The 23297-nt window shown below is 37.6% G+C and overlaps 3 protein-coding genes across 5 annotated transcripts in view; 2 read left to right on the top strand and 1 right to left on the bottom strand.

Annotated features, from left to right (window-relative positions):
- The window catches only part of ubald1a (UBA-like domain containing 1a), a 45592-nt gene extending 41782 nt beyond the window's left edge, over nt 1-3810 (bottom strand). Inside the window, exons 1-2 of the mRNA XM_067429546.1 lie at nt 3562-3810; nt 2961-3020 (exon numbers count right to left, since the gene is read on the bottom strand). Coding sequence (XP_067285647.1) covers nt 2961-3020; nt 3562-3669 — 168 coding nt within the window. The 5' untranslated portion in view covers nt 3670-3810. The remainder of the gene's footprint in view (nt 1-2960; nt 3021-3561) is intronic.
- Nucleotides 3811-4699: 889 nt separating this feature from the next.
- mgrn1a (mahogunin, ring finger 1a) lies at nt 4700-18165 on the top strand. 2 transcript variants are annotated; one of them, XM_067429118.1, is made up of 17 exons: nt 4700-5116; nt 5431-5549; nt 5634-5722; nt 5838-5984; nt 7767-7884; nt 8049-8115; nt 8219-8262; nt 8981-9028; nt 9321-9389; nt 9538-9697; nt 10341-10453; nt 11793-12004; nt 12092-12206; nt 13156-13201; nt 13395-13511; nt 15641-15683; nt 17329-18165. In XM_067429118.1, the coding sequence occupies exons 1-16, from the start codon at nt 5029-5031 to the stop codon at nt 15676-15678; spliced, it is 1590 nt and encodes a 529-aa protein (XP_067285219.1). In that variant the 5' UTR covers nt 4700-5028; the 3' UTR covers nt 15679-15683; nt 17329-18165. The 2 variants fall into 2 exon arrangements, with proteins under 2 accessions (XP_067285219.1, XP_067285218.1); XM_067429117.1 differs by lacking the exon at nt 15641-15683.
- Nucleotides 18166-18279: 114 nt separating this feature from the next.
- On the top strand, nt 18280-22954 carry foxj1b (forkhead box J1b). Of its 2 annotated transcripts, none has more exons than XM_067429120.1 (3): nt 18280-19296; nt 19447-20009; nt 21701-22954. In XM_067429120.1, the coding sequence occupies exons 2-3, from the start codon at nt 19458-19460 to the stop codon at nt 22499-22501; spliced, it is 1353 nt and encodes a 450-aa protein (XP_067285221.1). In that variant the 5' UTR covers nt 18280-19296; nt 19447-19457; the 3' UTR covers nt 22502-22954. The 2 variants fall into 2 exon arrangements, with proteins under 2 accessions (XP_067285221.1, XP_067285220.1); XM_067429119.1 differs by having other exon boundaries at nt 19432-20009.
- Nucleotides 22955-23297: the final 343 nt, after the last annotated feature.

Genomic DNA, 23297 nt, shown 5'->3' with positions numbered 1-23297 from the left:
ATAACTAGTTTATGGGGCAAAATTAAATCGCTAGTTAATACCACTAACAAGGCTCAAAATAGCCTCACACTAACATGGTAGCATAATGAGGGTCCCTACATGCAAACCGAAGCATTGAGAACTTTGTAAGTGTTTTATAAAAAGATACTTTATAAAGACATTACATTACGCATTTACAGATAGATGCCATCTTGGAAAACAGTCTCTACGAGTCGAGCCACGAACGCTGTGCTAACTGATGAACTGTGACTTGGAATCTCAAATGGGACAGCTTCTTTCCTTGTATTTAGTCAACCATATATTTTAATAATCAGATATAATTCATGCATTTCCTTGTAATTCGATTTCACAAACTTAATTCCAATCAATCAGCTCACTTGCAGCGTTAGTGGCTCGACTAGCTGAGACTGTTTTCCAAGATGGCTACTGTCTGTATACAGACACACGATACAGAGAACGATCTACTCAGTAACCATGTGTTAATTAAACCTAGGTTCATTTTTCACCAGAGTTGTCCTAGGAACCCCCCGAACAAGACTACAGGACCAAACCAACATAAAAGAACACTCTGTGATGTAAGCACACAAGTACTTTTTCATACACTTATGACTTCACTGTCAATCAGAATGAATGTTCCAGCGCACATGCAAACTCAATTAGGACTGCATAACTACTAACATTAAGTGATGGCAGCCATGCCACAAAACTCTCACCTCTGCTTCTTGTGCTTTCACCTGGATCTATTTAAAGTAAGAGGCAGAGGACAAACTATTCTGTGTTCAGTGTTAAACAACGATCCATAGGTAACTAATTTGCTTCCCCCCAATAACTCCATGCCCCACACTCACATCAATAAACCTCAAACAGACACAAACATGAGGTGAACTGATATCTGAAATATTGCACAACACAGTGTACTGATGTGTAATATGTAACTGAACATCAAAGCTTGTCAAATTTAAAATACATAATAATAATACAAATTTTTTTTTTTTTTTTTTCATGAACCAGTCTGGCTGTCATTAAAAATAACCATCTCACAATTCAAACATTGCTATGACTTGCTTGCAAGTGTAACCCCTACTGTTCAGACCGGGACTTGAACCCGGGTCCGCCGGCATGAGAGTCGGACGCTCTAACTAGGAGGCTAAAGGCTGCAACCTCTAGCATTAGTCGCTAGAGCATCTCTTGAGGTCAGAGGAGGGAGGTTTACTCGCACAGCAACTTCTACTAGCTGGCCTCCGTTACACAAGCATGTTATATTTTACACAAATCAAGAACATTATCTACTAGATTAAATATTTAACAGCAAAGCAGAAAGATGCATCAGTGAAATGTTCATCACTTTAAATATTTTAATAATTTAAAATAAAGACACAAATTAAAGACTTTTAGGGGTCTGAACAACACTATTTATTAACGTATATAACAGTTTATAATAAGGTTCTATTTGTTAACTACATTAGCTAACGTTCAAACATTTTTAATCTAAGGGTACATTTACACCACAATGATGTACTAAAAACAGAACAGCTTTTCCTGTACAAATGACAGCGTTGTCAAAATGATCCCCGTTCACACGGATCTGTGAAAACAACTAAAAACACTGTATTATGCTGCCAGGCCAGTAGTTGGCAATGACATTTCGTAAAGAAACTTACACACATACCTTACTTTTCAGGTAAGAGCAGTCTCTGTCATTTGTAATTTTAATGTGTCTGGCTTCCGGTATCATTTGCTTCGAGTTATTTTTAAATGTACAAAACAGCTTATTATGCTTTACATTGCAATGCAAATTGACATTTCTTACCATATTATTTTAATGTATTGACTTAATTATATTAAAAAAACTTTTTATAAACATACATTTAACTGCACTTTGATATATTCTTTTCCTTATTATAGCCGCAAATAAATCTGAAGACTTGCACATTCACAGAAAAAACCCCTTACTCCCATGTTAAAAGATAAGGTGGATAGACTAAACACACAATATGCATGTGCATGACGCCATCGTTTTCAAAAATTCACATTTTTGTAATTTACAAGGACACTATAAAAGTAGTTTTCAAAAATGTCAACTTTGAATCCCAAAAGTTTGTTTTCAGGACCCCAAAATGCTGTTGTCATGTAAATCAACAGCCAAAACACAACGTTTTTCAGCTTTTAGTGTCGTGTAAGCTGCCTCAAGTTAATTTCACAATTTAGATTATTAAAATCAAAATCTGTACATGTTAATAACAATAGACTAACATGTAATAATAGGACCACATTGTATTATTAGAACCTTAGTTAATACCTATTTCAAGCTTTTTCAGTATAGTGAAAACCATCTGTGACAGTGGGATATTCCAGAACTCCATCATCATGATGCACATATCATATGTTTATTTTATTTTTTTGCCTTGTCGCGTTACCTGTACTTACCATAGCAATAACAGTAAATTATGCATAATTACATGCAGCTAACATTACCAAACCCAGATCCTACACTAACTCTTTAGTAAGTACATGCAGGTACTAAATATTACTCCGTGATTAAATATATAATCAGGCAACACTGTAACAATAAAGTGTAACCGTTTCTTTTCAATACAGGTGCCTTTTCAAGAAGACACTGATTTTAGCTTGACCACATCCGTGATACTTTAACCTTGCGGCCATTATTTCATTTCAGTTATGCTGCAACACTGAAATACTGCCTACCTCGGCACACTACAGTAATAACAGTGAACACAGCGCCTGTGTGTGTGCGCGTGTGCGTGTGTTTATTTCTGGAAGCCCCGTCTCTCCGCAACATGGCCGACACTATGGTTACAGGCTTTACATTGTTATTGTTACAGCCACGATATAAACGGAGCACGTATAGTAGCATAACAAACACGTGTAACAAAACAAAACTAAAAAAAGTTTAATTAAAGTAAACACTTATAAACAGAGATGGCGGCTTTCATACTCACCATTTGATGATGGTGACCGTAAGGTATATTTGTCTCTTGAAAGAAGGCACTAAGGGCTGTCTGTGAGTGAGAGATCATAACACAACATTACTTCACGTGCTGTAGCTTAGCTAGTCATATTTCACGCTAGATTGGGGAACTGTTTTGGTTTCACTTAAAGGATGATTAAAATGAGAAACGAGAGCACAACATTGTATCGATGTTGAGCTCTACTGTAGTGTAATCTGCCAGTGGTCATCTTCATTGCATAATAGCATGAGAAGCTAGTACAGTGTGTCATGGGGAAGGATTATAGTATTTAATCTGGAGTAAACTCTAATTGGATAGTAGTCAATCTCTGTTGAGCTTTTCGCAAATGGTATAGCCTACTAGTGATGTGTTTAAATGTTGTTGTATCCCAAAAAAATTAAACAAATGCAGACGACATTAATATATGTTAAACGAACAAGGATGACAAATACAACTTGCATGGGTCATTGTTAGTCATGACGAGTCTAGAAATGGCAACTCGACACGCGACAGACAAGAGTATACAGTGCATCAATCACATAAACAATGAACTGGCGTAGGCATGCTATAGTGTGCTCTCCTCTGCGCTTACCTCAAACTGCCAATGTGCCGCTTGCAAAAGCTGTTTCGCCTGGTCTGCGGCACATCCAGCTGTCAGGACGAATTGGTTTATCATAACTTGATGTTTGAGTTCATCCATATTCGCTGCTGTTTATTTCCGAGCCACGAACAATAGTGCTTTACCCGGGACCGGATTTTTGAGATTTAGTCTCACCGCTTCTCTTTCAGTCGTCCACCATTACAGCCGGTTGAGCAAACACAAATATTTACTGTAGGAGCGCTGGTGTAACGAGCGCCATATGATTGACAGCATGAAGCAGCCAATCAGAGAAGGGCGGAGGTCATGGGAATTGTATGCGTAGGGATTCCACGTTTGTTGTGTTTCTGATGATGACACTGCATTAGTTTAACGTATATGTTGAAGCGATCGAGATAAGTGTTTACTTTTGTTTATACAAAGTGAAATCATCCATTGTTCAACGGAGATAATGCATATATAACCTACACGACAAGGATAATAGTGGGTGTTTAAATTGCTCTTTAAAGACAAAAACTCCATATCCCATCATGCAACGCTTTGTTTGGAAAGGAGAATTTATGAATGACGGTCTCTCCCGTCCAATTCCCATTCGAGCTATGCCGCTACTTTTCCAAATATGGTAAACAAATCTTCCAACCCTAATTAAATCACTTGCATCCTAACAGAAGACCAACTGATGTACTTTAGCGCAGTCCTTTGTACTGATACTAGTGAGCATATGACGACAACTTTAACATGACGTTGCTGTTACTTTTAATAACAGTCGTGACGGCGCTTGTCAAAATTATGATTTCACTGAAAACACCCGCATCTTTTAAACACATTTTTATTTTTATTTATACTTTTATACAAATTAAACAATATACACATTCAACCGTGCTCCATCCATCTACGATATTAGTTTGGGTGTTATAAAACAAGATGGCAATAGATTACCCTTTTCAGTAGCATTTGGGTGTAAAAAATATCATGTGAATTATAAACTCAATGCATGCCCATAATAATCAATTTAAAAAGTGTTAGTGTCGAATAAAGTTTTTCTTTGTTTAGGGGTGCACATCTACTGTTCAAATCAGGTTCAAATCAACTGAGACCACGCAGACAGGCACAACATATCCCAATATCCTTTGCTCTCAGAAAGTCCCGTCTCGCGAGAATGGGTTCTTCAAAAGACAGTTTTTTTCCAATAGTCTTGTTTTTGTTTTTATTTTGTTCACCGACGAAACGACGTTTATTTGACGTCTACTTGTGAAATAACGGATTTTACATAAGTCAGTCTGGTTTGCCAGAAGAGCTAGAACGTAAACACGGAAGTTGATTTCTTTTGTTCGCAGCTCTTTTTGTCGCAAGAGATGGGAATGCTTCAATAGCGGAGCAAGCAAACGGTTTCCAGCTACCTGTCCAATAAACCTTATTTAACCACACATAGCAGTCTTCAACAGCCTTTTACACGCAAACATGGGTTCCATACTGAGCCGAAGGATTGCTGGAGTTGAAGACATTGATATCCAAGCCAATTCAGCGTACAGATACCCCCCAAAATCAGGTAAAATGTCACTTAAGTAATGTTGACAGACGTTAGCTGCATTACAAAGTCTAATATAGTGTGTATTTGACCATTCTTATTGTCATTCATAGACTGTTAACTATTCTTTATGTTTGTTACATTTTGTACATGTCAAAAATCTGTTATTTACTGTATACCTTTTCTGCTTTTAGAAATCTACTTTGGCAGTATTATATAATGTGTAAAGAACATACAAATTTAACGTCCACATGCAATGAATGCATTGAAACATCATCCACTGTCAACTCTTCCATCATAGATAATAATCTCTTAGTTTAATATCTTTATTGCAGGAAATTATTTCACCAGTCATTTTTTCATGGGTGGAGAAAAGTTTGACACACCCCATCCAGAAGGATATCTTTTTGGGGAAAATATGGATTTGAATTTCCTTGGCAACAGACCTGTACAGGTGACCAAATGAAACCGCAGCCACAAAACCTTTAAGAGTCCGACACTTTGTCATCCTCACACATGCGTTTCCCGTTTTCCTCAGTTTCCCTATGTGACACCAGCACCACATGAGCCTGTCAAGACGCTGAGGAGTTTGGTGAACATCAGAAAGGATTCTTTGCGACTTGTCAGGTTGATTGTGAATATATTAATGGCTTGAAGGGGTTGCTGATGACGCCATAATGTAGACTATATGCTAAAAATAAGAAAACCATGACAGCAATCTTTTGTTTGTCAAATTCTGCAGATATAAGGATGATTCTGACAGCACACCAGAGGACACTGGCGATCCCAAGGTCCTTTACAGCGTTGAGTTTTGCTTTGATACTGATGCGAGAGTGGCCATTACATTATACTGTCAAGCCTTTGAGGAGTTTGCCAATGGGATGGCAATGTAAGTTATTTTGTAAAGTTCCTGCTGTTGAATGATGCTTAATCAGCATGTTTATGTTCACTTTTGTAGCTAAGTGAATTTCTTACAGGATAAAAGATTAGATGATATGTAGAAACTTGAGTGTCTTGTGATTGATAGCCTCAGTTGCTTTTAAGTCCCATTTAAGCCATTTGATCCTAAAGAAACATAGCCCATTGGCATCTAGACAACAGCTTCCTTGGAAACATTGGCACTTGGTCTAAATTCTAAATCTTTTTACCAAGCTTTTTTCCTTGGTTTAAATACAAAAGATTAACTCTTACTATGTGTTGAAAACATTTGGTTTCCCCGATCAAAAATGGCCGGCCTTTTAAAAATGGTCTGCAAATCAGTCATGATGCTGTATTCTCACCATCATTATTGGATTCAATCTTTTTGTCAGCGTGTTTTCTTTTAATTAGGACATGTTTTGTATTTACTATCCAATTGATGTTTGGCTTCATTGATCTGAGGATAAAGTTCATCTCTGTGAAAAAGAAAGCATGCAGCACTCAAAATAGTTTGTGGGTTTGTTTTACACGGCCTTTATTTTTGCGAGCACACATGTACATATGCAAACATGAACATGCTCCTGAACACCAAATGTTTCTCTTATTTTCAATCTCCCCCATTCATTGGATGGGGATGATAATTTTTGATTTCAGTGGATGGTCATTTTTGACCAATATAAGCTCAGATCAATGAGGCTTAAAATCAGTCCGTTTAAAAAAAGGAATACAAAACCTGTTTTAATTGAAAGAAAATAATTTGACCCAAAAAAATAATCCAATATTTGTTGATAATGTACAGTAGCTTAATGAGAGATTTATACGATTTATTGTAGGATGGTCATTTTTTGACCAGGAACACCACAAGTAATAAGGTGAAAAAAATCAGAAAGTTTAATAGTTATATCTGGTGTGTGAGAAGAGTGAAGTGCGTTTTAATCCAATGTGAAAACGCTGACATGTAAAGAAAGAAAAAGAAACACCTATGGGTAAAGGGATAGTTCATCATTTACTAGGGCTGTGCGATATTGAAGAACAATGCGATATGCAATACCTTGTTAAATAATGCGATTTTCAATATGAGATACGATATTGCTATTAGGGTGTAAAATCTATTTAAATTATATTAAAAAATATATATTTATACCATTTGTGTTTCGCATTCTTTCTGGGAAAAGAAAGTATTGCTACAACTTCTGAAAGAAACCAGCAGGGTTTTAGCAAAAATGTACGTTAAAAAAATTTGTGTGTGTATTTGATAGTTCGAGAGTGTAACAAGGCACGAAACAGAATAGAAGGGATCACATGCTTGTGCGCACGTTTCGGTGTGTGTGTCAGAGACAACAGACAGTGTGAGACTGCAAGGAGTTGTTTTTCTCAAGTTATTACGTATAATAGCTTTTTCTGACAAGCAAGTCACATAAGTAACAGTAGTCATGTGCCCAGTCTATTCTCTGCTGTATGCAGACCTAAAACATACACTTTTCATAATGTTGAAGTAGCCTATTAAAATCATTAGGAAATTGTGTGCCGTTGCGATATGTACATTTGCGATATTTCAATGTATTGCGCAGCCCTATCATTAACTCACCCTAAAGTTGTTCCAGGCCTGTATGAATTTTTATTTTTAGGTGAACTATCCCTTTAATTACTTTTACATTGATCTCTGGGTTTGAAATCTACATTACTAGTAACTGACACCCTCATTTATGCTCAGAGTTGTTTGTGATAATAACTACAATTTTATTTTTTAAAGATACAGCCCCAAGAGCCCTTCAATGGTGTCTGAGACGGTCCATTATAAGAGAGGGATTAACCAGCAATTTTGTCTGCCATCCTTCAAGATTGATTTCACTAAATGGAAGCCTGAAGAGGTGTGACTTTTCAAAAAAGAGACTCATTTGCATCAGTGCCATACCGTCAAGGACTTTTGTTGCAGCTGTAATTATTTGAAACAAACTGTGCTTTTAAAAAACAATTGTGAATAGTTAGGCGTGTCATGTATTTTTTAGAATTAAACATTCATATTTATCTGTAGTTGAACTATGATCTGGACAAAGGCGTTTTCCCTTTGGTAGTCCAAGCAATAGTGGATGATGGCGATGGTAAGTAAAAAATCTTTATAATAAAATAGAATCAGTTATAATTGTGTAATATCACTACATACTGTTGTCTCACAAAACATGTTATTTATTCATTTTTTTACAGATGTCACCGGACATGCACATGTTCTTTTGGCAGCTTTTGAAAGGGTGTGTATTTCGTGAGATTTGTTTTTGCTTAAGTATGTCAGCTGGACTGAAAGCTTGCAAGCATTTGGTCATGTTTTATAATATTCGTTAACCAGTCTTTTATAGTCTGTTTGAGATTCATGAATCCCATGGTCATGGAATTTTAAAATGGTCAGACATAGAAAAAATCATGTGAATTGATAAAATCTTGAAAGTCATGGTCAAAAGTTCATTGATAGAAAGGAGTTGGAACCCTGGGAAATGCTTTGTAGCCAATGTAGAAATTGAGAGTAGATAGAATCAACATAATTTAGATTTATTGCATGGAACAAAAGTTCCCACAGAGTTCATCATGCAAAGTGTCAGGCATTTTTATTAACACAGCATAGTCAGACTAAAATATGAGAGAGATGTTTAAAAGTGGTGCATTAATCTGTTTTCACCAATTTAAGAACTATAAACTACGGCTTTTAAGTCATTTGATTAATCTTTGCTTCATTTTAATCATGTTGCTGATGTAAATATGATGTTAAAGTTTTCTAAGGAGTAGAGGTAAATGAGGTAGGTAATAAATCATCATTTTCCCAAACAGAACTAATATTCATAATCGATATATGCACAGATATCCTTATTAGCCATCTCCCAAAAATATTCTTGGTGCACAACTTTTTTTTATAAACCATGCCAGCTTGTTCTGTTGTTTTTATTATAGTAATACTATATATTCCCTCATTTACAGCATGTTGATGGCAGTTTCTCAGTGAAGCCTTTGAAACAGAAGCAAATCGTAAGTATTTTAGCAGCTCATATTTCTCGATCGTGAAATGTAAGGCTGGGTGTGATATTTGTGAGCAACAGAACTATCTTATTTTCCAATTTATCTGTGACCGTGGCTGTATGATTGTTTCTCATTATTGGATCCACAAGATTGAAAGTTTTGATTCATCCACACTCGTGCCGCTCCACGTGTGGAAGCAGTTATCAGGCCATAGCACTTCATGAAAGAGATAATGGTCATTTGATCTGTGCTGTGATGTTTGCCCAGCCAGTAATCTGCATTTCACTTGCTCATCTTTTAGGTGGACCGCGTGAGCTATCTGCTGCAGGAGATATATGGCATTGAAAACCGGAACAATCTTGAGACAAAGGTAAATCGTGTCACTACGCCAAAGAATTGATGGCAAATGAGATGATGCGCCTGACTGGTTCCTGGTAATACAGTATCCATCCTGCCATTTCCTGTCTCTGATTTCATGTGCTATTTTACAATGTTTTCTTTTGTCTCCTCTCTTCAAGTCCACAGAGGATGAGAACAGTGACAACAGCAGCGAGTGTGTGGTTTGTTTATCAGACCTGCGTGACACACTGATTCTCCCTTGCAGGCACCTGTGTCTGTGCAATGCCTGTGCTGACACACTGCGTTACCAGGCCAACAACTGCCCTATCTGCAGACTGCGTAAGTGCTCATTAATCAATCCCGGAGCCTCCTGTATTGTTCCTCCATTATTATTCAGATTTGTTCGGCTAAATGAGTCGAACATTTAAAGTGGGTATGGCCATTAAGATAAAAGGCTGAGTGATGATTTTATAAAATCTGATATGGACTGATTTACCATTGTGTTTTTATTCCCCTTTTCATTGTTCTTCTTAATGATGAATAATCCCTAGTGCATCATTGATCCTGCATGCAGTGCAGATCATGTGACTGTTGAAGAACAGGGCCATCTGCTGGGGATGTGAAGAAGCTATAGAGCTATATGCTCATTTCATTGAATTTATTTATTTTTTCTGAGCAAAAGTGCTAATAAGAAACCATATGCAACAGGACTGCCTTGAGGTGGCCAAGCTTTTGTGTACTTGTATAAAGTATGTTGCTGCCCTATAGAACTTCTCTACTGAGAGAATGTGAACTGATTTTGCTTGAACAGTAAGACCAGCTGTGCAAATATTTACCCCCTTTTTGTAGCCAACTGAATCTGGTAACACTTAAGCATGTCCATGTGAAGATGCAGCACCTGTGTTTGTTTATGCACACTGCATTTATTTGTGTCCTTTTTTCCTCCTCGCTTGACCTTCTTTTCTGCTCTCAACTGCCCCAGCATTCAGAGCCCTGCTCCAGATCCGAGCCGTGAGGAAGAAAACAGCCACCACTCTCTCCCCGGTTTCCTTTAGCCCAGTGTTGTCCCAAAGCTCTGACCATACCGAGCATTCGGTAAAATTCTAACTCATATTTCACACTGTGCTCAAATTATTAATACTTCAGGGATCCATTACAGCTTTGTTGCTACAGTAGTATTGATTTTGTCCAGTGAAATCATGCTTCACATTTGAGATATGACAGTTATGACTGGTGTTTTAGGTTTCAGTGGCTTGGCTTATATATGCCTCATTCTAAACATCCAGTATATTGGACAAATTTGGCTTTGATTTTCTTGACAAATGGCAACACTTAAACTACTGTTTAAGTCTCTTATGCTCACCAGGTCTGCATTTATTTGATCAGAAATACAGTAAAATCAATAATATTGTGAATTATTATTATTATTATTATTATAATTTAAAATAACTGTTTTAATTAGTTTAATTTAATTAATTTTACATAATTGCACTATGTAAAAAAAATCTGTAAAATATCCAAAAACCACTTGGCCAGTGTTATGTATTTTGTTCAATTGAGTACTTACAATATTCTGAATGTTTTCTATTTGTAAATCATGACAAAATTGCTATTTTAACCAAACCAATTAACTGGGACGTGTGAAGGCGTCTTCTGTCAGTTGCGTCATATCTGTGTTACCCTCGTTTTCTGGTTTTATTTTACAGAGATGCTTTACTCTCACTGCAGTGCAACAAGTTTCACAGCAGCCGCTGAGCGAACTCACAGAGTAACATCATAACATCATTTTCGACACACTCAGATGTATTTAATATGATAAACAAAGCTGTGTTACCTCATACTCATGACCGGAAAAGCAAAAATGGCACCAGCAACCGTGGCATAATAAAATTCCCCTGCTCGCGAGGCATGGGTTGCGTTTATTTTATTAACAATCGCTCCAGCGGCCTTACTCAGCTCCCACAACACTCGGGCCTGCTCTGCTTCATACTACAGTAACGTTAATAATCACATCCCTGAACATGATTTATGCCAGAGTCCTATCCCGATTCTTTTCCACCGGCTGTGGGGTGAAGACCACATCTCCCAAGATTGTGCGCTCAAACTTGGCGTCATCAAACTTCTTTTGCCTTTGTTTTGAATTGGTGACATCTAGTGGAGAGAAAAGTTAGATTGTGCAGCTTTAGTTAAAAAATTTATTTTACTGATGACAAAGCTGAATTTTCAGTTTTTACACAGAAAGTTATTTAATGGATATTTAATCCATTGCATGTATTTAATGTAAAATGTATGTAATAAAAGTATTAAATGAAATAAAAAAAAAATGACTAACCCCAAATTGTAGGAGAGGTGTATGTTGTTGACAAAACTTATGGCAAAAAGTCTGAAGTTTACTAACAACAATTTTTTCTTTTTTTTTCTTATCGAATCTCAGAATGCTGACAACATCCCTCCTGGCTATGAGCCCATCTCCCTGCTTGAAGCCCTGAACGGGGTGCAACCCATGTCCCCTTCAATCCCATCAGCACCTCTCTATGAGGAGATCCAGTTTTCCGGGGAGATGGGAGATCCCCTCAACCTGACTGGGCGGCAGCAAAATGCAGATCCTGCATCAATGAAGGGCAAAGGTAGCAAGTCTCCTGACGGGTAAGTAACTATTAGGGAAATACTCTCTGAAAATAATATGCATATTATGTTCTTCTTCTAGTTATACTGTATGTGTGATGTTTCCAGGTCTACACGTTCTCCCTCATCACCAATACAGGAGGAGGAAGATGAGGAGAGAATGTCAGAGCTCTCTGATGCCCAGCCTCAGTCTGTTCTGCCCTGCAGTTTCAGTCCCACTGAGGTCAGACACTAACTTCTTTACTTGTGCTTGTTAAATGCCCACTGACAAGCCAGTAAATGGTAACACTTCATTTTAAGGTGACATAGTTATACGTTACATGTATTTACTAAAGTAATAACAGTAAATAATGCATTAATACAAGCAACTGAACCAACTTTATAGAGACATTGTGTCCATTTTAGCGGCATCTAGTGGTGAGGTTCCAGTTTGCAACTGCTCACTCCTCCCTTTCTAAGCACATAGAGAAACTACATTGGCCGACACTGGACAAAGATGTCGTCGTCTGAGACAGCAGAGAGTAGCTAGCACTTTGTAGAGCAGTTTTGTCCATTTAGGGCTACTGTAGAAACATTGCAAATGTGCAAAACAACGGTGCAAAATGGTGACTTCACTATAAGGGGACCCATGGTGTATGGAGATGGGAATGGCTCATTTTAAGGCAATAAAAACATAACGGTTCATTATGTAAGGTCTTTATACACCACTGAAAACGGTTATGTATATTATATTGCATTTCTGTTAATATATCCTCATAAATATTACACACTGCACCTTTAAACCAAGCCCTAACCATATAGTAAGTACATGTGGTTAATTAATATTACTCAATACTTTGTAATTACACTATAGCGACATCATCTAAAGTGAGATAATTGCATTTAGTCAACAGTAATGGCAAATAAGAAGTGTTTTTTAAGAACATAGATTTCATACCTGTCTGAGGGTCTTTGACATAAATACTGTGCAACAGTATCTTTTAGAAATGTATTTCCATTAAACATTTGTTGTGTTTGTGACTCCATGGATGAGCTGCTTGTTTAATGCCATGGGTTAGTTTGCATAGATCTGTGTGTTATTCAACTGGTTGCATATGACTAAGAAATGCAAACTAGTGTTGTGTCAGTTCATCATTTCCCACAACCTGTAAATCGATTTTATTTCCCAAAAGGCCACAGCAGAGGGTGTATCCACCAATCCCGGGTTCCCAAATTCAGGTTAGCAAACTCGATGTGCAATTCTTCATATCAGAACATCAAGTCCTTATATAAAATTAGCAAAATGGTAATTCAAATCAAATCTGTTATATACTGTATAATATATAATGTATATTATATGAACATTCTGTCTGAAGCCTGTCAGGCTTGTTCTTTTGGAGAATAAAACATGTTAATCATGTCATGTTGGCAGGTTCAGAGAGCAGATCACTGGGTGTGTCTGTGAGTGAAATTCTACAGGACTGCCACAGCGAGCGCAGCAGCCTGAGTCGGACAGAAAGTGACCCCTCAGCAGATCTTGCCCTGCCTGGTGAGCCGCTAACAAACACTCCCCACAATCCTGACACACTCATTTAGTCTGCCAAAACTTGTGTTATAAGAATTGCTCCTTTTCAGTCCATTTTTGAGGGTAGGGTGTCTTTCATGCCCTGTACTGTTGACTTTGAGAAAATGCAAAAGAGCCAAGTTGGAGAAGCAAGTTTTTCAGCATACTTGGCAGAACTAATTCTGTGCTGTGTGAACCTTCTCCCTTATTGCTGCTTCTTTGCTCAGCAATTTCTACCCAGTAAAACTTCTCTTTAAATGCATTTTTACTGTTCTGTTACAATATCAATTACATGCCTTCTACACACTAGAAAATTCTCAAGTGAATTACTAAGATGTACTCAGTAGGGGTTTAATTTGATTTAGATGAAATCTGAAATCTATTAGGACATTTTAATTTAAAATAAATTGTTTAAAAAGGTTTCATACACAAATGTAAATGGAGGGGAAATTAACCTCATAATTGAATATTATTTAAAACATAAAATGCAGAGATTGGTGATGTTCGGTTCTTGAACGAATCGTTCTTTTGAGACGGTTCTCAGCTAGTAACCGGTTGAGCCGGTTCGTTAATCAAACTGAATCGTTCCGGGTTGATGGCACGACCCAAAAGCCGAAGTAGCACGTCCGACTAAAAAAAATAACCGAAAGAGCCGGTTCAGCCATCTGTCGGAGGTTTGCAGAGGATTACCGAGGATTATTGGGGTGCGTAGGCTACTGGAAATATGCTTATGACTACTGATAAATAACATTTCATTAAAACCTGCAAAAACCTTTCTGTAGAGAGATTTAAATACATTTTACTGTAGTTTACTGTGCATGCTAATTATATTTTAAGTTGTTAAGCGAAGTTTATAAATTTACAAGAGTGGTTTATTCTTTCTATTGGTTACTTTATCCACATTCACACATGTTTGTAATGTGTGCTGTATGTGTGAACATTTTATGAATCTTATCCAAGATGTGCATGGGCAACTCAATATTGGTCAGTCGTATCCGACGTAAAGGATCCGCGAATGAAACTGTAACCAAAAACACCATTAAAAGAACACTCCACCGTTTTTAGAAATAGGGCTTATTCAACTTCTTTCTACATTTAGATATGTGGGCAAATGCATTTTTGTCTCAGTGCATGCGTCGTTTTAGTTTGGCAGGGTCGCCGCTAGCTTAGCTTAGCATAATGAATTGAATCCTATGTTGCCAGCTAGCATGTCCCGAGTAAAAGTGATCCAAAAAACTAAAATAATGCATGCACTGAGACAAAAATGCATTTGCCTAAATGTAGGAAAGAAGTTGAATAAGCCCTATTTCTAAAAACGGTGGAGTGTTTCTTTAAGTTACATTAAGTTAATATTAATAAATGATTTAAAATTTCCTTAAAGCATAATTTTTCATACACCTAATTTTATATGTAATGAAGAAGAGTATCTCTGTATATGCTAGGTAAGTCCATTTTCACCACATTAGGAAAATACAGTTTTAGTAAATCATAACTATTACACAAACAGCATTTATCTAAATCATGAAATGCTGTTATAATTGTGAGAAATAAAAAAGCAAATGATTGCACAAGTTGAAATCGAAAAGAAAGGTAAATTGACAATACATTTTGACCAATTTTTTTTTACTTGATTGATTTTTGTCATTAATAAATATATCTAAATAAATATATAGACTTAGTTTCTCCCTGCTTTCACAGACAATGCTTAAGATCCCAGACTAAAATGCATGTTTGAGCTGTTTAAACTAAAAGCAATGGCATATATTAAAATATGTCTGTGCCATTGTTTTGTCTCAAGATGTACAATGTTTTTTTTTGTTCTAAGATCCTTAAATGCCCTAATTGAACTAAGGCCTGATCTTGTTGTAATCTGTCTGTGAAATTAGTCCTCTATCTCATAAATGTCACATTTTCTTAGTATCTCATAATTCCGACTTTTCATGTCAATTATGATTTACCAAGAATTTCTTTTTTAACCCTTTGTGGCAGAAATGGGATTCCGTACTGATGCTGTGTCTGCATGTCTAATGCTGTGCTGTCTCCTAACTCTCTCTCTCTCTCTCTCTCTCTCTCTCTTTCTTACTCTAACTCGGCTTTGCTCTTAACACACGTAGCGTCTGAGTCATGGTCCACTGCTGTAGAGGAATGTTGACTCTGGTAGGTCATCAATGTCAATAATAATTTACTCTGGCCCCCCATATACGCCTTTTATACTTTATAATGAGTTTATTTCTGAATAATGGTAAACTCAATAAGAGTATGAAATAGCACATGGTTTGTAAGGTTGTGTTCACACTCTGTTAGTGCGGTTCATTTAAACAAGTGTTAATGCCGCCAACTGCTCCTGCATAAAACAAGTGGACCAAGACCCTTAAAAAGATGGGCCCCACTCTCAGGTCTGCTTTCATGTCCGAACCAAAAACAGGACGTGATGCGACCTTAAAGGGTTAGTTCACCCAAAAATGAAATTGATGTCATTAATGAATGAATTAATTTATTTGAGGATTGAACACAAACAAGGAAGAGAAGACAATGCTGAATAAAGTCATAGTTTTTGTTATTTTTGGACCAAAATGTATTTTCGATGCTTCAAGAGATTCTAATTAACTAACTGATGTCACATATGGACTACTCTGATGATGTTTTTATCACCTTTCTGGACATGGACAGTATAGTGTACATACACTTGGATATGCTCTCGGACTAAATATAAAATATCTTAAACTGTGTTCTGAAGATGAAAGGAGGTCTTACAGGTGTTGAACGCTATTAGAGTGAGTCATTAATGACATCAATTTCATTTTTGGGTGAAATAACCCTTTAAAAGGAGAACTCTCAGCACACATCATAGTCGCAATATGGCATATCACAGTTCAGTACAGGGATCAGAACAGTCTGCTCGCAGGAAATCCTGCCTCTGTTTTGACCCCTTTATACGTTTTCTAGTTCTCAGCTAGTAAAAATACCATCATATGTACACCCATACATCAAGCACATTTAGCCCAGCACACAGCATTGTTTTGGATGTGTATTAAAAGGATAGTTCACCCAAAAATCAACATTATCCCATAATTTACTCACCCTCAAGCCATCCTTGGAGCATATAACATTCTTCTTAAATTGAATACGGAAAGTGGTCCGTTGGAAGCTAGATATTTTCCTTTATAAACTTTTAAATCTTTCTTACATAAACCCATCAATTCACATCAGGAGGCCTTTATTAACCCCCCAGATGGATGCACGTTTTTGAAATTCAAACTTTTTGAGCCTCGCTTGGATTAGACAGGACACTTTTTAATATAACTGATTGTATTCTTCTGAAAGAAGAATGTTATGTACACCTTGGATGGCTTGAGGCTGAGTAAATCATGGAGTCATTTTCATTTTTGGATTAACCATCCCTTTAAGTTCTGTCGCGAAATATAAATCATAAAAGCAGTTGCGTTTTATTTTATTTTTATTTGTTTTGTATCTTAAGGTTCGGTGTTAAAAATGACAGTGTGACTGATAAGCAAACCAGGACTAAATGTATAATTTTCTTTTTTTTGGTCTGGACCAAAAGAACCGAACTGCAAGTGTGAACACACCCTTATACACACTTCTCCGCTATTTGGCCCAGCTTATGCCTTCCAAATCAATTGTAATCAAAGTTGTAAAGCCCAATTGACCTACAAATCTCATTTGAATCATAAACTCTTTTAAAATCCAATGGTTTTCTTGAGGAAAATACATTTAATCATGTACCCAAACTTGAAATGAAGATGGTCTGTTCATTCTCACTCCAGCTGTCTGCCTTCCTCAGGGTCATCAGAGTCCACAGAAAGCCTGAAGAGTCAGAGCACCAGCAGCTCCAGTCAGCCTCTGCTCTGCCTCCCCAGCACCCTCCGCATGGAAGATGAGCATCTCACTTCATAAACGCCACATGCTGTGCCAGTTTCATTAACCCGCTGTTTCAATCTACACTACACAATTCAAACTATTCCCAATCCAGCACACTAATCCAAACCATTACTTTTAGAGTATCTCAATCAAAGTCTTATGGTGAAGAGTCCAAGACATTTCTCTGTGAAGTAGAAACATTACACAAGATTTTAACGCAGTCTCTTAAAAAAAAACTTTATAAAGAAAATACATTTATAGGACTGTCATAGCGTTTTTTTTTTTTTGTTGAGAGTACAGAACTTTTGAATGGTTCAAATTCTTTTAATGGATGCCCAGCCTCTTTGAAGTATGCAGCTTCTTGGAGATTTATGACTGTGTACTTGATACGTTTGTATTGTTTTCTGTAATCAGCAAATGAACACTAAGTGCATCAGATTGCAGCCTGATACTGACGCATAGTATGATCCGTTACCCTGTTGAAGTAATCATCTATGTCTGTATCTTATATATTTGTTTTGTGCCTTACAGTACTGTGTGGCTGTCCCTTCGTCCTCCAATTGAAACATACTAAGTGGGAAGCTGTAGCACTTTTTAAAGCTTTAATGAGTAGTTTATAGAGGGATCTGCCATCATTTACAGTGACATATCTGATGCTTTTTAGTGAATTCACTGCTGCTTATCTATGTCAGGCACCTTTGAAAGTTATGTATATTTGTATGTAGTCAAATTAGTTTTATCATAAAGTGTTGTGCACTAATATGAGTCATTGTGGTTGTTTTAAGATACAAATCATATACATTTTTTCATGATCCTGTTCTGACATAAACCTTAATTCCAAAAGCTACATCATATAAATAGATGGATGGATTGGATTGGATTGTAGAGACTATGTTTAGCCAGATGATGGCAGTGTATATTCACTGTTTTAGTAATACCCTCACGCATTTAGTCAGACGAAACAGCATTTATTGTAGTTTCTCCTGTCACTTAAAGCTTTTAACCCAAATTCAGCGCCCAACTTTGTGTAGACTTGCTGAGAAAATGGCTATATGACAATGTGGTGTGTAAGCTAATGCTTTGAGTGTGTAAAGTGAGGGCAGAGGTCTCCTCAGGCGGGACGTGTGGCGCGCTCCTTTCATTGCACGTCACTGTTTTCATGTGCGCCTTTCTACTACAGTTGGCGCGCGCGTATATAATATAACCAACGACTTTTTAACGACTTAACCCAGCCAGGCATCTAGTATTGTTAAGAGGAAAATTGAGCTCGCGATAAAACAGACCGATTTTAGAGAAAGAAAGAAAGAAAGAAAGAAAGAAAGAAAGAAAGAAAGAAAGAAAGAAAGAAAGAAAGAAAGAAAAGATCAATATGATAATGGTAGAGAAGAATGCAATTATAAATGTGCCGGTTCAGAGGCTGCATTACAAACAACAAACATCTATCAGAACACAAGGTTTAAAATCACAATAATTTAATAAATGACTATAATTTCAATAAATGCGCACCTGTCGCATTTCGCGCGGATCCGCGCTTGAATACGCTCCTCGCGCAGAGACAATGACATGTTCAACTCTGGAGGTCTCAGCCAATCAGAAGGCGTCAACATTTAAAGGGCTATCAAGAAACAGGCAAAACGGCGGAGTGTAAAGCCCGCATCCCATTTCTGTCGTTTTCATTCGCTTACCAAACAGTAAATGTGGTTCTACATGGCTTTCTCTAAGACAGGACTGGAATGCTGCTTTTCACCGTAGATCCCCTATCAGGACATGTCCGGTTTTGTGGATGCGCTCATTTAACCTGAATCTGCTGCACTTGTTGCACCGAGGCGGAATCTAACGGACTGAGATATTCGCCGCTACAGTTCAAACCGACGACGTTTCCATTTCGCAGGTAGGCATTTCATTTGATGGATTTTATGTGCCTAACCCTGCGGTGGATTATACGCTAATAAAAATATACCTTTGCAGTTACATTTTTATTAGCCGTTATTTTCGAATTTTCAAGCGACGTGTCTGTGTCTCACAGAACTGTTTCTTCCAGTCGCGTCCACTATGCCAGTGTTAATGAGTCCAGAGATAGCGAATAAATTCAAAGAGAAATGGATGATGCTTCATCCGGAGGATCAGGACAATGTCAGCGGCTCTGTTCACTTTGACGACAGTCTCACCAGTCTGCACTGGCTTCAGAACTTCTCCATCCTCAGTGCCAATCCCGAGAGAACTCCCAGCTCCGGCTGCCACCCGCAACACCTCTTCTACCACAAAAACCAACTGGGGGGCTCCGATTCGCCCTCCAGCCCACCTGCTGGAGATACCGCCGCCACAGGGATGCCACAAACACCTGGGAATCCCACAACGTCCTGCAGCAGTTTGGCGAATTCATACACGCACCAGCAAGCGGGACACTACACAACGGCGCATTCAAATCCTTCGGAGGAGATCGACTATAAAACAAATCGCTACGTAAAGCCACCCTATTCATATGCCACTCTGATTTGCATGGCGATGCAAGCTAGTAACAAAACCAAAATCACTCTGTCAGCCATATACAGCTGGATCACTGAGAACTTCTGCTACTACAGATACGCGGAGCCAAGTTGGCAGGTAATTTCACCGATCATTCATTTATCTTTGAGAATCACTTAATGTTTTTTTTCTTCTTCTTTTTTTTCTGCATTGAAATTAGATATTTTATTTTACAGGAGAGAGAAAAAAAGAAGCGTGTCTTTTTTGTCTTTTCTTTTTTTCTCTCTCTCTCTTTTGGCCAACAGGTGCACCGGCCATGATTCATCTTACGTTCAAGTTTCTAAACGGTTCCATTAACTATTATTGTAGTAGCCTATCATTGGGGGAAAGGAGTGCAATGATTTGTGTCTTATTAGCCTACTATTGCTAAGATTTTCAGATTTGGATTTGAACAAACAAAAAAACAGAAAAGTATTCAATTGTCACTACGCAAGCACTATAACGCAAGGGAGTCGAATTAATCCACCAATCGCTTTCATCAATTCATTCAGTTTTTGATTCACTAAAAAAAGCCGCCTCATATAGTCATTAGTTGGGGAATCAAACTACGTTTGTTGCTCTGTAGGTCCGTGATTCACTAAAAAATAACCAGGTCATAAGATTAATTCGTTTGATTTACATTTGTAACTGTTTTTGATTCACTAAAAATAAACGACTCGTAAGAGTCATTTGTTTAAAGGGTCAGTATTAGCAGCACAGTATTAGCTGGTGTCTGTCAACCATTCAGCACTATCAAAGCATTGAGCGAATAGCCAGACCTGTGCACTCATCTGAGATGTGTTAAGGTAAGGTGACTAATGATGGAAGCTGAGACCACTGTACCCAAAAGCACTAGGTTTCCTCAGGCCTCCTTCCATAATGAGAGATCCTAAGGGAGCCACTGATCATGTGAAACGCGGCATGCTGCATTACTAGAGAGCCTTATTTACCGCATTTCTTCTCCAGTACACACAATATTCCCCTCCCCCTTTTGTCTCTGTCACACACACAGTGAGCTAATGAAACAGGACACCTCTACCTGTTGCACAATGGGATTTTATAATAGCCTTTATACAGGCAGTCTTCTTCTGCCTCTAGAAGTTATTGCATGTATGTTCTGCAATCTAAATATAACATGCTGGCTCTACATTCAAACTGCTTAATTTAATTGGCATAAAATTTATGTTTTATATTTATTCTAAACACATGAAATAATCACAAAATGTTTCTAGTGTATGCAAATTAAAAGCACAAACTAAGAATACTTATTTATGCGTAACAAGTCAACAATATGGATTTATTTCAATACACAACATTTCACAATACTTTAAATAATAGAGTTAAAATGTTTTTTTATTATTACTATTTCTTAAAAATATGATAGAGTAAAAAAAAAAAGGTATTACATCAGAAATTGACTTGAAGTTTGGATTTCTCCATATTTGATGCTATATTAAATGTCTATAATTTTAGTGGGTGAGCTATAAACAATACACATCCCTATCGAAAATGAACCATGGTTTTACTTCAAATAAAACCAGAAAACCATGGTTATTATAGTTAAACCACGGTTACCGCAAATTAACCATGATAATGCTATTCTAACTGTAGTTTAACCGTGGTATTTGTGGTAAAACTGTGGTTACACGAATGGTAATCAATTAGCCAAAAAAACATGGTTTTACGATATTAAAAAGGGATTGTTGCATTTTTTTATTGCAAAATATTGCAACACGATATATGGTTCCACGCCTATAAATAAAAATGTTGATTTTTCTCCTTTTTTTCAGAACTCAATTCGCCACAACTTGTCCCTAAACAAGTGCTTCATGAAAGTGCCCAGGCAGAAAGACGAGCCAGGAAAAGGAGGCTTTTGGCAAATCGACCCACAGTACGCTGACATGTTTGTCAATGGCGTTTTCAAGCGGCGGCGAATGCCTGCCACCAACTTCAATACCCAGAGACAGAGCAAAATGTTATCCTCTCCCAGCTCCTCGTACGGCTCTCAGTGCAACCAGACTGGCCAACAAATGGGAATGGGCCACTTCCAAGGACCTGTCCCGGGAAACAAACGCAAGCAAGTCTTCTCCAAACGAGGCAGCAAGCTGGCCAGAGTCTCCAAAAGCCCTCTGTTAACCACCGACATCAAAACGTCAGACGTACTGAGAGGAGATTTTGACCTGGCATCTGTTTTTGACGACGTGCTTAGTGGGAATGACAGCACGTTTGAAGATTTGGATATCAACACGGCGCTGAGCTCTCTGGGATGCGAGATGGAGCTATCTTCGCAGAACCAGCATGGGTCTGTCTACAGCAATGAGGACGAGCAGGCTTGCGCTTACCTAGAGGCGAACGGCATGATGGGGTGCAACATGGAGGACTTTCACCAACAGCACCATCAGCAAGTACAGGTCCATCCGCAATATTATGAGGGAATGTTCTCAGATCAGGCTCACCAGCATCAGCAGCACCCCTGGGAGATTAAAGAGGAAGTCCAAGCCATCCCAGTTTCCCTGGATCATGGCTATGGGCTTTGTGAGGGATTCTTCTCTGAGATGCAACTGTGGGAAAGAGCAGAGTCATATCTGTGAGCACGTCCAAACACATATGCACTGTCTTTGCTCTGAAGACCCAATGACTTGGTTTTGCTACATTAGCATAATGAATTACTGAGGATGTGAAAGGTTATATGTAATTATTCTTTGTACTTATTTTCCATTTTTAAGAACCTATACTGATTCATTTATAATTACCCTTGATCTTTGGAATCTTCTTTTTTTTTTTTTTTTTTTTTTTTTGATGATTAAATATTGCTGTGGGACAAATAGTTTTTTAGGATAGTGGCATTTTGTTCCTGTATTGATTAATCAATCTAATATATTTAGTGTACTTGATATTTTAGCCATGCAATGTCATGCTTTATATACGTCTAACAAAAAAATAAAAAAATAAATATAAATCACATATTTGTGGGAAAAGGGATGCAACAGCCAAAGTGCTTCGCAAAATCATTTCCAGAGAGAGAGAGAGAAAAGGAACCCCCCCCCCCCCCCCTCCCCTTCCCCGGCACAAGCACTTTGAAATATTAGCTCAGTTTGTTGCCCAGTGATTTAGCCTCATAATTTATTTTCTCTCTTTTATGCTGATATTCAATGAAAGTGCAAATTGTCCCACAAGAGCTCTTCAATGTTTCAGAATGTAATGCATTAGTCTCAGATTTACCATGAATTGTGGGTGGCAATCTCACGAGGCAATGACTGTTCTAGAAGTGTACTTGTATCGATTCTTTGAGAAATGGACTAAACATGCAACATGAAACAAAAATTTATTCTGTACTTGAATAAAAAGATCAATCTGTATGACTTTGTTCAGTCTATTGCTATTGAT

The sequence above is a fragment of the Pseudorasbora parva genome, chromosome 21 (genome assembly GCF_024679245.1).
Source record: "Pseudorasbora parva isolate DD20220531a chromosome 21, ASM2467924v1, whole genome shotgun sequence".
Classification (NCBI taxonomy): domain Eukaryota; kingdom Metazoa; phylum Chordata; class Actinopteri; order Cypriniformes; family Gobionidae; genus Pseudorasbora; species Pseudorasbora parva.
The sequence above is the reverse complement of the archived record's forward strand: the minus strand, read 5'-3'. Positions and strand labels throughout refer to the sequence as shown.

Coding starts and splice junctions, on each gene's coding strand:
- foxj1b (XM_067429120.1), top strand. CDS start 19,458: ATGCCAGTGTTAATGAGTCCAGAGATAGCGAATAAATTCAAAGAGAAA. Junction 20,010..21,700: donor ACGCGGAGCCAAGTTGGCAG/GTAATTTCACCG, acceptor CCTTTTTTTCAG/AACTCAATTCGCCACAACTT.
- mgrn1a (XM_067429117.1), top strand. CDS start 5,029: ATGGGTTCCATACTGAGCCGAAGGATTGCTGGAGTTGAAGACATTGAT. Junction 5,723..5,837: donor GATTCTTTGCGACTTGTCAG/GTTGATTGTGAA, acceptor CAAATTCTGCAG/ATATAAGGATGATTCTGACA. Junction 12,005..12,091: donor GGTAGCAAGTCTCCTGACGG/GTAAGTAACTAT, acceptor TGATGTTTCCAG/GTCTACACGTTCTCCCTCAT.